We start from the raw sequence: 14,199 nt of genomic DNA on the forward strand, positions 1-14,199 counted from the left end.
GAAGGGGCTGCCAGAGGGCAGGGGAAGGTGGGCTAGCTCTTTCAGAAAACAGAAGCTGCAGCAGCACCTCGAGGAGCTACCACTCCTTTGGCTATTCTTCACAACCTCCCTCTTAGAGCAGCTCAGGTTAGAGTCAGCTTCCCAGAAGTGTGGAGCAAAGGGGACCTCGGAAGGTGTCTCTTGGTGTGCCGAGATAATCAGCATCACAGGGTTCCAAAATCTGTGTTCGTTTCAGACGGGTCCTGTTGTTACTGATTTCCTGAAAGAGCCATTGCCCAATCTGCTTTCCAGGGCTATTGTCCACCACAGGCATTGCCACAAAATACTCTCATAAATTTTGTTTCATTCCATGGTGCTTCTGGATTCTGGTTTGAAGAAACTTTCCTAAGTCCCAGTTTGCCAGTACTGCTGCTTCTCTACCCTCTGCCATTTTGGACCATTCTGTTCTCTGATCAATCCTAGGTGGTTCGAGATCAAATCTCCCACTGCACAGTGAAATTGCGTCAGACCACTGGTCTCATGGAATACTGCCTGGAGGTGATTAAGGAAAATGATCCTAGTGGCTTTTTGCAAGTAAGTGTCAACTAGTTTCAGTTTCAGATTCTGAAATGTCTCATGAGATCGAGTCTAGGATACTTAGGAAAAATTCCCAGTGGCTCTGACTGGGCATGGGTCCCTCTGTAATGGCACCTACCCTCACACTGCAGTGTGTATGTGGGTGGCTGTTGACTCCCAAGGACTTCCTGGAAGTCTCTGCCACCATGTGCTACAAGACAGAGAAGCATATGGTTAATTTTTGGTTTTATGCTTTTGTTTAATCATGAAAACAAAATTCCTCTAAGTTTTTCCAAAGTAGAAAACTTGCCTAAGAATTGAGTCCTTTTCCATTAATATATGTCAGACAGTTTTGTCAGCTGGAAATGTCTAAATAGAGCTGCACAGGGTTTCTGCCTTAACACCCCTGACTGGCTAGAAAGCCAGTGATTTCCCAAATATGGCGAAGCGTTTTTACTCCTTGGCTGTTTCATCATCTCTTCAGTGTTAATCATTTTAGTGAGATACTATGATGTAAGCTGAATGCTACTTAGGTTTTGATCCCAAGGATAAGAGAACTTTTGTTGAGGAATATGGAGATAGAGTCCTTCCAGCTCACATTCTACTAAACTGGCCAACAGACACAGAGAGTGTCCGAATACAAAAAAATGAAAGGTTTCTCTATCAAAGAATAAAATGATAATCCCATGAAGATGGTATGCTTAAAATGTAAGGAAATTCCATTGTGCAGATTATCAAATGCAGCCTCCCTATTTTATAAAACTCTTTTTCGAGTCTTAATAGGATACCCCTACCTCAATTTAGGAGGTTAAGGCTGTTGGTTCTAGTAGAATTAACTCAGCAGTAATATATCATTCTTTAAAGTTGTCAACTTTTAGTTAATCAATCATAAATGGAGATCATATATACGGTTTTGTCCCCCCTAATTATTTAGAGTCTCCCCTTGGGACTCTCAAAAGTGTCCAAATTTGCATGGTAAATGCTGGGTCACCCTAGACCTGACAGTCTCCACCCACACCGACTCCACCCAGACAGAAAGGGGGCAAGTCCCAAGGCGGCTTGGTGGTAACGCTCTGGAAGCCTCAAGGAGCAGTGTTGTGTTTGGAGTGTGGTGGTGTATTTCTTAGGCTGTGGTCTTTGATGTGATTAGATTTCTGATGCACTCATAAGGAGAGTGCACCTGACCGAGGATCAGTGGGGAAAAGGCACGCTCACGCCCAGGATGACCACGGATTTTGACTTGAGTCTGGACAACAGCCCTCTGCTGCAATCCATTCACCAGCTCGACTTCGTGCAGATGAAAGGTATGTACCCTGGACCACCAGAGTCAGAAAGAAAAGTCCCGAGCAGGCACTGGTGCTTAAAACAGGATAAAAAAAAGGCTCTGTGTCAAATTACAGCAAGCCAAAGGCAGGTACCAGGTTTATAAATCACCTGATAGGTGGGAAAGTAAACCCACACCTACCTTTGGCTAATGTTACAAAAGTCTGGAGTGGCTTCTATCTTATCATGTAATAAAAATGTACTCTTATAGCTGTGTGACCTACTTCTCTATAAGTCAGATAAATTTAATGCTTGTCTCTTTGAGAGTCTTAGAGATTTCATATGTTCTGTATCAGGGAATAGCTGACAAAAAAGAGGTAGGGAGAGAGAGAACATCACTGTACAGAAATAAAATCTTGTTACAGAAAGTATGAAAACTTCAAACCCAAAAATATTGATATAAATCATGGGAGTCCAGAGTTGAAGCTACTGCTTCTACATAGGTAGAGATAATGAGCAAACAGCTGAGTATAAATCAGTGGGAATTTGACAGGATCATGGCCAGCCAGTATTGATTAGGAAAAAGCAAGCCTGGATACAGAAGGAAGTTGAAAGTGTGAAATAAACTTTAATATTAGTCTGTGTGATTAAGGAACGTGACAAGAACTCTCTGTGATTGGCAGGGGTGGGGGAGGGTGGGGAGAAGTGCAAGTGTTTTAAATTATCTTAAGAAAAATAATGCTTTGAAAGAAAAATAAAAACTCAAGCCATCCATGCAACAACATTTTTATGGCAGTGTGAGTAACACCCATTTGAAGAATATTCTGATCTTTTTCTTAACTTTTCATTTTGATATAATTGTGCATCCACAGGGAATTGAAGGAACAGTACAAATAGGTTCCATGTGCCCTTCACCCAGTTTCCCACAATTGTTACATCTTGTTAACTATGACATCAAAACCAAGAGAGCGACATTGGACATCTCTAACAACCACTGCAATCCAGATACAGAACTATTCCATCGCTACAAAAGTCTCCCTGGTGCTCCCTTTAGAGTCAAACCCACACCCCTCCCCACCACCCTCCCTAATGCCTGGCAACCACTAATCAGCTCTTCATCTCTAACATTTTGTCATTTTCTGATCTTTTCGAAACTGAAGAACTTGATTTACCTTTGCTTCTCCTGATTTAAGCATACACATAATAAATGACACTTAGAATGCAGTGCTTTAACAATTTTGCTTCTTACAGAAAATCTGCATGCTTCCTTTTATCAAACAGAGATAAGCACATGCCCAGCAAGTTTTAGGGCTATGTATTTAGCACACACATCACGCAGTTCAACTGATCCCAGTACCTGATACATGTATTTCTCTTATCCTTTTAATGGAGTTTTGCTCTCTTTTATTTTCAATTTTCTCATTTTTTAAATATGTATTGCTTTGGGAAGCTGCCTTAATTTTTGAGTTAAGTATACAGATTATAAATAAAAGGTTTTGTTAGATTAACAAAGATGTTTAGCATTTGTTGACCATTTACCGAACCAGATACTTTCCTAAGTACTTTATATGGAATAACTCATTTTATTCTCACAACCTTAATAGGCAGCTAAGAAAATTGAGGCACAGGGAGACCAAGTTACTTGCTTGAACTTACACAACTAGTGGGAAGTGGGGTTGGGAGTCTAACCCAGGGAGTGTGATTCCAGGACCCACAGCCACAACTCCTAGTTTATGCTGTGATAGCTAGTGCCTTACCAAATGGTTTCTCTAAGAAATAGCTGAATTCCTCTCTTAAACTTAAGAAATCTAATTTTTATTGCTGCAATTCTTTCTTGCTGGTTAAACATTTTTATTTAAGTATGTGAAATAAAGCCATCCCTAATAGTGTAAAGAACCCAGGTAATCCCCCTGTATCAGCCTCTCACTGTATCCAGCTCTTTCAAAGAGGTAAAATCAGGTTATGTCACAAGTAGCTGGGAAAAGAAAATGTGTCACAAAAGGGCAATATAAGGGCTTTCCGCAGAAGAGCTAAAAAATAAGCCAACCCAATTAGCCTTGGTGATGGGAGCAGGAGGAGGGGGCAGTTAGAAGGCAAAAGCCTCAGGGCTTTGGAATGCTTTAATCAAATCCTCCATTTGTTGTCGTTTTGAGTCCTGTCCATCTGCCCACAGTGGAGTCCAGGCCAGTTGGCAGGATGGTAACAATTGTGTTGGAGTGAACAGACCCTTCATTTGGTGTGGGAACTGTAGGTTCATGTGCTATGCATCACAGACCACATTTCTAAAACTCCGTCACTTCACCGCTGACAGCTGGCCATTTAGGATTGCACACAGAAATCAGCGTGGACACAGCTGTGTGCACAGTACCATAAAGTTTCTACACACAGCCGAGAATGCCAAATACTCTAAAGTCCAAAACACATACCACTCTCACAGCAAAATTTCCCTGGGATCACAATATTAACCAGGACAGTTATTTATGAAGTTACTATTACAAACCATTTGGTATGATACTGGACTATTACATTTTCCTTTTCTTTTTAACACTTTTGTCTTCATTTGATTTACTTCTGATTATTTTCCCTCTGTGGAGTTCATTTATATGCTTTATGCTCATTAAATTTAATTAATTCAGTGAGAACCCAGTTCTTTTAGAATTAGAATAATTTTTATCTGTCAAATGCTTTGGATGGAAAGAAAAAGCCAAAATGTCATGATGCAATAAAATTTAATTGGCTGGAATTAAGACCATTCCTAGTAGCCTCTTTAATATCTGCTAAAATATACACAACGATTCCTGATTTGGTGTTAGGCTTTTTTAAAAAAAGAGATTCTTAGTTTAATAACTGCATTTTCACAACTTGTCTGTAAAAATATCTCAAAAAACTGCACTCCAAAATTTATGTACAAATGGCCAAATTTAACCAGCATTTGGAATGGTGTTAATCAGACCATTACGAAATTAACATACATAGAATTTAATATTCATGTTATCATTGTGCTAAGTGGACTTTGGTAGAAAGTTAAAATATTTCAAAGTTACTTAAAATATGCAAAGTTATGACTCAAAACTGATAACTAAAATATCTGTTCACTTCCCAACTCAAAATTTGAGCAAGCATCCCTCTGGTTTTGAAATCTCATCTCAGATGCTTTCTTTTTTTTTTTTTATGCCAAGGAAGATAGGTCTGATGTTGGTTTTTAAATATTTCCACTCAGGTCAGCTGGTATTCAGCAGGAATGCACTGCCTAAAGTTATTCTCTTATTAGCTAAGAATTTAACTGATCTCCTCTTTCTGATTCCATGTTACCCCCAAGCAATTGAGATCTATCTGGAGAATGCTGACACCTTCTTTGTTCAAACATCCATAAATTGGAGTAACAGATTTTTTGGTTGTATTTTGATTAGAAAACTACCTTATCCTCTTTGCAGACTACTGGGAGTGCTATTTGATCTTTCAGACATTTATAGAAAACAGCAGATTAAGCTTTGTTTTCTCTTTTTATCAGAGAGTATTAAAAATATTTTTCCTTAATTCTAAGTTGGTATTGCCAACTCTTTCCAAGGTCAGGGAAACTAAATTTTAAGGTTCTTTTCTAGTCTGCCAAGGACTCAGCTGCATAGTCAAAGGTGGATTTCAGATACCTATCCCCTCCCTGAAAAAAATTAACCCAGATTTATCTAAGTACACATAATAAACCAAATTCATGAGTCATGTTGAAATGAAATGCCAGTATGTTCATTCTAAACCAAGATGAAACAATGACCTAACACTGGACCAAGTCTTTGAGGCATATAAACCAATGGCTTTTAATCCCTTTAAGTGCCTTCATTCACCTAAGGACACATTTATCTTCATTAACTCTTGGTGAATGTAAGAGCCCTGAATATGCATCAAGGTCATGGGCAAGGACAGTTTGATCTCAACAGATGCACCCATAAATCACAGAGGAAGAGCACCCAGAGGTTTGGCCATGATGGAGATGAGTGCCCACAATTTGACTCACATGTAGTTTGTTCATCCTCAGATGACTTGGGTGCCTAAAATGCATGCCCTCAAAACAGATGTTCATATTTATCCTTAACAGTGTACTAGTGATAGCTTTCCAGAAATGGCTTGCAGTTCCTCTAGAGTTTAAACTTTCTTCAAATGCTGCTTATATGGTTTAGCTGTCATGAAAAGGAATGACAGTAAAAATGAAACTTCAGAGAAAATGACTTGGTAAAAGTGTGTTCCCAACAACCATAACTCTTAAGGTAAAATACTTCATTGATCTATACCAGCAATTTTTGGGACTCTTTATCATTCACATTACAGGAACCAGAAAATTTATTTCTCAGTATTAGATGTGGGGACTTTTCTGTAATATGCCATTATCAAACTAGACTGGTGGCATAATGCAATGCTTAGCACACCAGCCTAAGGTTCTAGCCTACTTGGGTTCAAATCCCAGCTCTGCCACTTACTAGCCATGAAACCTTTCTGGGTCTCAGTTTCCTCACCTGCAAAATAGAGATTAATAAACACTACATACGTTGTATTATTATTGTGAAAATTAAATGAGTTAATACATGTGAAGCTCCCACCATGGTGTCTGGCATCCAGTAAATACTCAAAAACATCCCCTGTGATAATTACTGCATGTCAAGGGTGCAGGCTCACTTCATTTTTCAAATGTCTCATGACTCTCCTATTTACTTTCACAAAGGAATTCTGGATGGTTGGGAATGTTCATAATCTGAAGGATTAGAAGGAAAAAAAAATAAACAAAATGAAAAATGTGAGATACAATTAGAAGTAGAGTGGCCTTAGAAGGATAAGATGTCTGAAAACTTTGGTATAAGAAACCATCATTTGCAGAGTTTAATTTTGAGCCACAGCAGTGGTAAAGCAAAGAGGCTAAGTTTGGCTTCTGGGTCCACCAGACCTCTTCAAAGAAGTCAACAAGAATAACTGACCCCTTTCTATCTAAGAGGAAGATTTTTAGCCTGAAGCTCTAGAATTCTGAGCAAGTCAGGAGGAACTAGTTCTTAAGGAAAAAACAAAAATGGCCAGGAATGATGATGAAAGTCTTTGGGTCAAGATGCTGTTTCTTAGAGTTTAATCCAGAAACTGTGGTGCTATCTATTTCCAAACCACAAAAAAGAAATTAATTTCCAAGTACTTCAGATTTCTTATATGTCATTTATTTTATACCTCATAAAGTAAAATAGGGTTACATAACACCCACCATATAGTCTATTTTGCTTAAATGTCAGTCTTAGTCTTTGCTAATGAAGCTGTAATTTTGTCACATTTGCCTTTTACATGTGACATCATTTGGAGATAAATAAGGAAAAAGAAAAAATAATTCTTAGCACATTGAAATATAGATTTAGACACATGCAGATGTCTCTGGGTTTATTCGCTTATTCGGTTCTCTTTCTGTGTTTGTGTGTTTATTTAAATCTGGAACAATATTAAGATCTGAAGATGAGTGAGTGGTTAGACTTTTTTTTATCCTTTTGGTCTTTTAAAGTATATCCACTGAGGACTTACAAATGAAGTTCTTAAAATGTTTTAATTACACATGACATGATGTATTTCAATTAATTCTGTAATTATACCTAGGTCTACTCAGGGAAATTTGAGTTTCTTATCAAAGACATCGCAAGCATTTGTATGATTCAAGTTGAAATCGTCTTGTGATCTTATTCTTTGATTTTATAATTGATGAAATGTAGACTTGCCTGAAATATGAACAAAGGGAAAATGGTAGGGGTGCTAGTGAAATAAGACAGTGCAGGGAAACATTGTTTTATGGTAGTCTCTAACTAATAAGAATAGTTAAGAACAAATATCCCAGGGAGAATCATTCCATGTCTACAGAAGAACTTTGAAGAATGGTTTGCTTAAACTTGTCATATTTTACTTCCACAGTTAAAATGTTTAAATGTATCATTTTTAAAAGGAAAACAAATTTTAAATGACAAAGTATGTCACTAACACTTATAAATGACTTAAAGTATACCCTCCAATTACAAGTCCTATGTTATGCTGTTTATGTGTAAATGACCACTGGAATCATTAGAAGTTCCATCTTCTGTTTCCTCCTCTTTCCCTCCAGTCCTGTTGTCTATTTATTGAACAAGGGAATGAAATTATGTCCTTTCCTCCAAATCCAGAGGTTCTGGGGACGTTTGATGACATAGCATCCCTGGTTATCTATGATTCCATCCAAACCATGCACCATTGGCAACTTGAAACATGATTTCCATTCCTAAACTGACTGACTCCAGTTACCGGTCACTCATCTTGATTTAATTATATTTGGTTTAGTAGCTCAGACATGGTTTTATTATACTGTTTGATAGTCTTTTCTTAAGGGTAAGATAATTAACCTGCTTTTTCTTCACCTTCACATCTCTGTTGTAGTCATTGCTTTAGAATCTATTTCCTACACTGCTGTTAAATTAACCATCTTTTTGGTTGGGGTGCCTGGCAAGGAGCAGATTTAATTCTGTGCATGATACAAAAGAGCCCAGTGTTGGTACAGCATAGCAAGTGTTCTCTGATTAACATTTGTTCATCTAAATGTCCCTGGGCGTGGTCCAAGCTGTTCTATTCTTTTATTAAAGTGCTAAAGAAATACATCAATGCTTTGGTGCTTAAAACAAAAATTTAAGCAATTGGGAAAAACATCAGTCCAATTACATGTAGTGAGTTCATATGTTAAAGACTGAGATGATTCCTTCATTAACATTTCCATGTCTATCTGTCTGAAGGCTCAACTGGTCTGCAGTTTTAAATAATATAAAGGACTCTCCATTCAAAATGGATGTTGTGACTAGTAACACAAGGCCATGAAGACACTCTGACTCTCTCTGCCCATGCCCACACTGACTTCCCAGGCCCACAGCAGAGTATTCTATAATTGCTGAAAGAGTGGACTTGTGCAAGTGCCATTTGCAAGGTAGAGCTGCTTTGAATAAAGTCAGGTTCTTCAGAAACTTTGAAACTGAGAGATTGCAGTTGATGTCACTTGGTACTAAATCCTCAAAGATGCATTTATATGCACAACACCTTGAGGAGCATAACTAGTTTACAAAAACAAAAAAAGACGATTTGAATATAGTGGTTTCAGAGTTATTTCTCAGAATAGGCAGTCCCCAGATTACAAACTGACTTAGAACTCAATAAATTTGTTAGCATGGTGTCAACCATGTTACGGGTTAAATAGTCGTTAGTGGTCTTGGCTGGAAATACAGCCCCATTGTAAAACATTTCTTTAGGGACAATGCTTCAGCTCCACGACCATCTCTCCCCAGCTTCTGCCACAGTAAGGTGCAAAGTGCCACCTCGAGCTTGGAAAAGGCAGCACAGGAGCTCAGGAACCAGGCTCACTGCTGGAGACTCTGGGAAGGATCCTGTGCAAGTCTGTCACACACCTTGGACTGGCTATTTCTAGCCACGTGTTTATCAAGGGGATATTTGTCATTCCAAGATACAAAATGTTTGCAACTCAGCAGAATCCAGGGTTACACTAATTTCTGTTTAGTTTCCTCTCCAGTCCCAGCAACCCCCATCCTACAGCTGGAAGAGTGTTGCACCCACAACAACAGCGCTACGCTTTCCTGGAAACAGCCACCTCTGTCCACGGTGCCCGCCGATGGATACATTCTGGAGCTGGATGATGGCAGTGGCGGTCAGTTCCGGGTAAGCAGAGAACCTATGAATTGTTATCTAAAACCAGTGACTACCTTAAAGAGCCTTCCATGGAGTCTTATGCCTGGTTTCCAGCCCCTCCTGGGCCCAGGGCATCCCAGCAGGGCTTGCATGCCCGTCAGCTAGGCTGGCTCTCAACTTGTGCCATCAAAGATGGATGAAAAATTCTCCAAATGCAAACTGCCCTTTCCTTCTTAAGAGACAGTACATGTAGTACATTGCAAGCTCTGGAGTCAGGTTACCTGCATTCATATCCCCTCTCCACCACTAAATAGTGCAACTGATCACATTTCTCACCTCTCTGAGGCTTTAGGTCTTCATCTGTAAAACAGGTATAATAATAATAATATATACCTCATGCACTGTTGTTACCTGTCAATTAGATAACCCATATAAAATGTTTAGCATGCTGCCTAGCACATTGCAAGCCTGCAGAATTCACTATTATTATTACCATTATTGTTTATATTAATATAATTTACCATTGTCTGAGATTATTACTTCCTCAAGGCAAGGGAGCCCTAACCCAATGGGGAAGCTCATAGTCTCCTCTGAAAGTCAGACAGGTTGACCTTTTGGTAAAACATGGCCTTGGAGCCTACAAGTTGATTATTTACATGTGAATGCCTGTGTCCATGTGTTTGCTTGTCTCTCATACACACACAGCTTCAGGCTCATCATTCTGTCCCATCACCTTGTTTCCCAGCCCTTTCCCCCGTAGTCTTGCCCATATTCTATTTCCTGGAAGCTCCAGGTACCCAGGGCCTCCCAAGGGAGCAGCCCTACTTGGCACCGAGGCCAGTCCCTGCTCTGATAAAGATGGAACCCCGTTAAAAGGCAAACCCCAGGCCCCTGAGGAAGGTGCTTTCTTCAGGCTGTCAATGGCCAAACCTGGCCCTCTGACTTTCGAGAACAAGGCCTCTCAAGGTCTCCCTTCCCCAAATGTGCTTTGGCTGCTCAGCTGGGTGTAAAAACTTGAAAGCAGAGTCTATGTCTTCTACAGTTCTCCTCCCAGTTCTCTCTTTGCATGGGGAAGCCCTGTATACATGTGCGTTGATTTGTTGGCATGAAAAACATCAAGTTTCCACCTTTCCAAGGTAAGGGTCTCAGGTTCCATTTCAGTTTGTGTCTTTTGTATTGTGTGTGTGTGTGTCTTTAGAAAATCTATCTATTCCTCAGATTCTCACCCCTGTCTAGGCAGCCTTGTCACTTCTTGTTTTGTTTTCAGAGCCTTTATTTTTTTCTCCTATAAAACCAATTCTCCTTGTTTCCCCAATTCTCTAAATAATTCTGTTATTTTCTTCCCAGGTACTACATTTAGACAGGCTTATGGTCTACCTCTCTTGCCATGCAAGTCTCACCCCTTACTTACTTCCACATCCACCTGAATGCTGCCAACTCTCAAATCCATCTTGCTCGCTCATACTTCTCTCCTGAGAGTCAGCCCCAGATTTCTACCTCTTGGCTAGAAATTTCCTGAAATAGCCTTCAACTCAGCATACTTTAAAACAACCCCATAATTTTCTTTCAAAACTTGTCTCTGTCTCTCTTGCAACCAAATGTCCTTTCTCCCAAATGTGAGGCTCAGAATCTTAGCATCAGCAGGCTCCTCCTTCCTCCTTGAGCCCCAACAGCTTTAAATAAGTCATTGAGTGTCTCTCATCCCTCCAGGCCAATGCATGGCTCTCTCGTCTGTGTTCCATCCTCTTATGTCACAGGCCACTGTGAGAAAGTATAAGTACTCCACAAAGTTCCCAGGTGAAGAGGCTACTTAGATCTCTCCTGTTTGCAGGTTTTATTCTTTTTGTCTTGCTACTCAAAGTGTGGTCCTCCCCCAGCGGCCCCAGCTTCACGTGGGAACTTATTTAAAATGCAAAATCTGAGACCCCACCCCAGATACCTGCTGGATCAGAAACTGCATTTTGTCGAGATCCTCACGTGATTCATATGCACATTAAAGTTTGAGAAGCGCTGGATGAGTGGTATGCTATTCGGACTTGTGTTACTGTTGTAGTAGAAATTACTTGATAGGTGATCCCAGACCCCAATCTTATTTTCATTCAACTGGAGAGCTGTCATTTTGAGGCTGTGCTTTGAATATAAATTATTTGTATTCATTACACCAGCATAATTTTCAAAGTGTACAGCTGAAGAGGGCGGCAAATGCTTAACCTGTGCTAAAGATGCATAATGCTAAGATTTATTTTAAGCCTTTGAAATATCATTCTCCCTCCCTTTCTCATTTCTTCCCTTTTCCATCTGTACTGTGATGAAAACCTACACTCCTGTGGCTTTGGGGTGTAGTTTTTGTGACAGTTCCTGAAGTTATCAGCAGAGTTATAAAAACAGCAGAATGCCCACTCTCATGTTTTCAAGCATGTTTTTTCAAGCTATATGGATGGATAAAGAGCTCTGTAGGTATAATATACCACAGAAATGCCAAGATAATAAGAAGGAGCATGATCCTAACTATAAGCACCCAATTTTAATATTTTAATCCTAGCTGCTCATAGCTACCATTTGTTAAGCTGCCAGGCCCACGCTAAGTACGCACACTATGCTAATCAATCTGCATATATGACCTTATATAATCCTCACAACCACCCCATAAGATGGGCATTATTGTGCCCATTTTACAGATAAGGAAACTGAGGCTAAAAGAGGTAAACTAAATGGCCCAATAGCACAGGATTCAAATCCAGAGCAGGCCAACACCAAAACTCTTGCTCCTAACCACTCGGAACACCTCCTCCCTGCCCCCCCTCAGAAGGGTTTGTGTTTAACGCTGGCCTGTCGTTTGTTACCCTCAGGAAGTGTATGTTGGAAAGGAGACGATGTGCACCGTGGATGGTCTTCACTTCAACAGCACATACAATGCTCGAATCAAGGCCTTCAACAAAACAGGAGTCAGCCAGTACAGCAAGACCCTGGTCCTCCAAACGTCTGAGGGTAAGGCCCTTCAGCAGTACCCCTCAGAGCGAGAACTGCGTGGCATCTAAATGGCTGGCGAGCCCGGAGGTAACCCCACCACTGCCCACATTACCGAAGTGTTTCCATGACTTGCTCTGCATTCGGGCACAGAGCCGCTGTTCCTCTCCTGCCTTTAGAGAGCCCATGGTATGTGGATGTGATCAAACCAAAGATTCCACATCGGCAGTACAAATGACCCGGGCTGCCTGCTTCCTTTGGTAACATTCTAAATAAGCTGCAGTTGAAGAAGCTGAAAATGAAGGCCTGACTGTGTCCCCCGTGTGTCAGGCGAATGTATCTAGGCTCTAGAGCAGGCTCCCATTCTCCACCGATAGACATCATTTGTTGGTTTTGCCCAGATGATTCTAAACTGTAATATGTAGTTTGCCTCTTCCTGAGGGTGGGACCTAGGTCCTTTCCACCTGTGGATTTGTATGACTGAACGTGTTTCAAATGGGCGTGGGATGCTAGAGCTGTTCAGAGAGGGCCTATTGGCCACTCCTGGCTTAACCAGCATGGACTGCTTCCATTTCATATCCAAAGCCGAAGCCGTCGGCACCAGGACAGAGACTTTCTGTGGGCACCAAACAGGAAGAGAGCAGCGACTCCACTTTACCTCGCCATTTTCACCTTTGCCAGTCCCTCTAGGCTTTGTTAGGCTGCCTAGGGCCACCGTACCAGGTTACTCTCTAGACAACTTTCAATTCTTGGCTATACTGTAAATATTTTGGTCATCAAAGACAAGTAATCCATCTCAGAAGAGGAGCTTGAATTTGATGGCCAGGTATAACCTCTGAGGCTTTTAACTATACTCATTTTAACAGCAATCTCAACACCTGGAATTAAACCTGTGAAGCAGTCTTTGTGGCCAGTGCCAATGCATTTTCAGACCTTCTGGGTGTCATTTTAACCACAGAAGTCACCCCGTCCCACCAGCATTCCCCATAACTTCCCTCTGCAGAACTAATTATGTTGGTTTTGCTCAAGTTCAAGATGCTCACTAAAAGAACTGTGGTGGTGTGTTTTCCCACTTCCCAGAAACTTCAGCATGTGCCACTCACCCCTAAAATGGTTCACATGGTTAAAAACAAGCACAACTTAGAATCTCACAGCAAGGTTGGGAGGCCCCTACCCATGAAAACATTGCTTTGGGGAGCAGTTTTAAGTCTATGAGTGATGCTATTCAAAGAGAAGAATTTGTTGAAGGAAAAACGCCCAAATGAACTCTTCCATTTGGGTTACAGTGATGTGGTAGCTATAGAGCCTCCACTGGAATTATCATTTTGGCAACTTCTGTCTGGGATGACCTACCAGTTGGAGAGAAAATGCCTCCTTTCTCAAAATGCCATGGTAAATGCTAAAGCCCTCTAACAGTTTTTCTAGAGGCAATGCAGAAGGCACTTGACGGTGTTAGCCTCATTTCACATCTATGTACAAGGGAGTTTGATTGAAGGGTGTCATGCATGCCCTCAGAGCAAGGAGATAATTTGCAGCAATATTGCCAATATGTGTCATCAGACCTGTGGGAAAGCTATTTCTATTCATAATACATCATGGAAATCATACTATCCTGTTAAAATCAGTTATTAGCATAGCAGACTGAGTGCTTATGTCTCTCTTTTCATCCTTCAGAAGTAGTTTCTCACTTTCTTTTAGTGTTCATAAGATTGTGGTGTCTAGTTTAATAAATTACAGGATTGGAAC

The 14,199-nt window shown here is 40.5% G+C and overlaps 1 protein-coding gene across 9 annotated transcripts in view; it reads left to right on the plus strand.

Moving 5' to 3' along the window:
- Window positions 1–14,199, plus strand: part of TRIM9 (tripartite motif containing 9) — a 123,417-nt gene that overhangs the window by 88,537 nt on the left and 20,681 nt on the right. For 7 of the 9 annotated variants that reach the window (XM_037832728.1, XM_037832729.1, XM_037832731.1 and 4 more), the window contains exons 4-7: window positions 463–573; window positions 1,706–1,859; window positions 9,359–9,516; window positions 12,336–12,474. In XM_037832728.1, the coding sequence (XP_037688656.1) occupies window positions 463–573; window positions 1,706–1,859; window positions 9,359–9,516; window positions 12,336–12,474 (562 nt within the window). The remainder of the gene's footprint in view (window positions 1–462; window positions 574–1,705; window positions 1,860–9,358; window positions 9,517–12,335; window positions 12,475–14,199) is intronic. The other 2 variants (XM_037832726.1, XM_037832733.1) reach the window with 1 other exon arrangement.

The sequence above is a fragment of the Choloepus didactylus genome, chromosome 4 (genome assembly GCF_015220235.1).
Source record: "Choloepus didactylus isolate mChoDid1 chromosome 4, mChoDid1.pri, whole genome shotgun sequence".
NCBI lineage: Eukaryota > Metazoa > Chordata > Mammalia > Pilosa > Megalonychidae > Choloepus > Choloepus didactylus.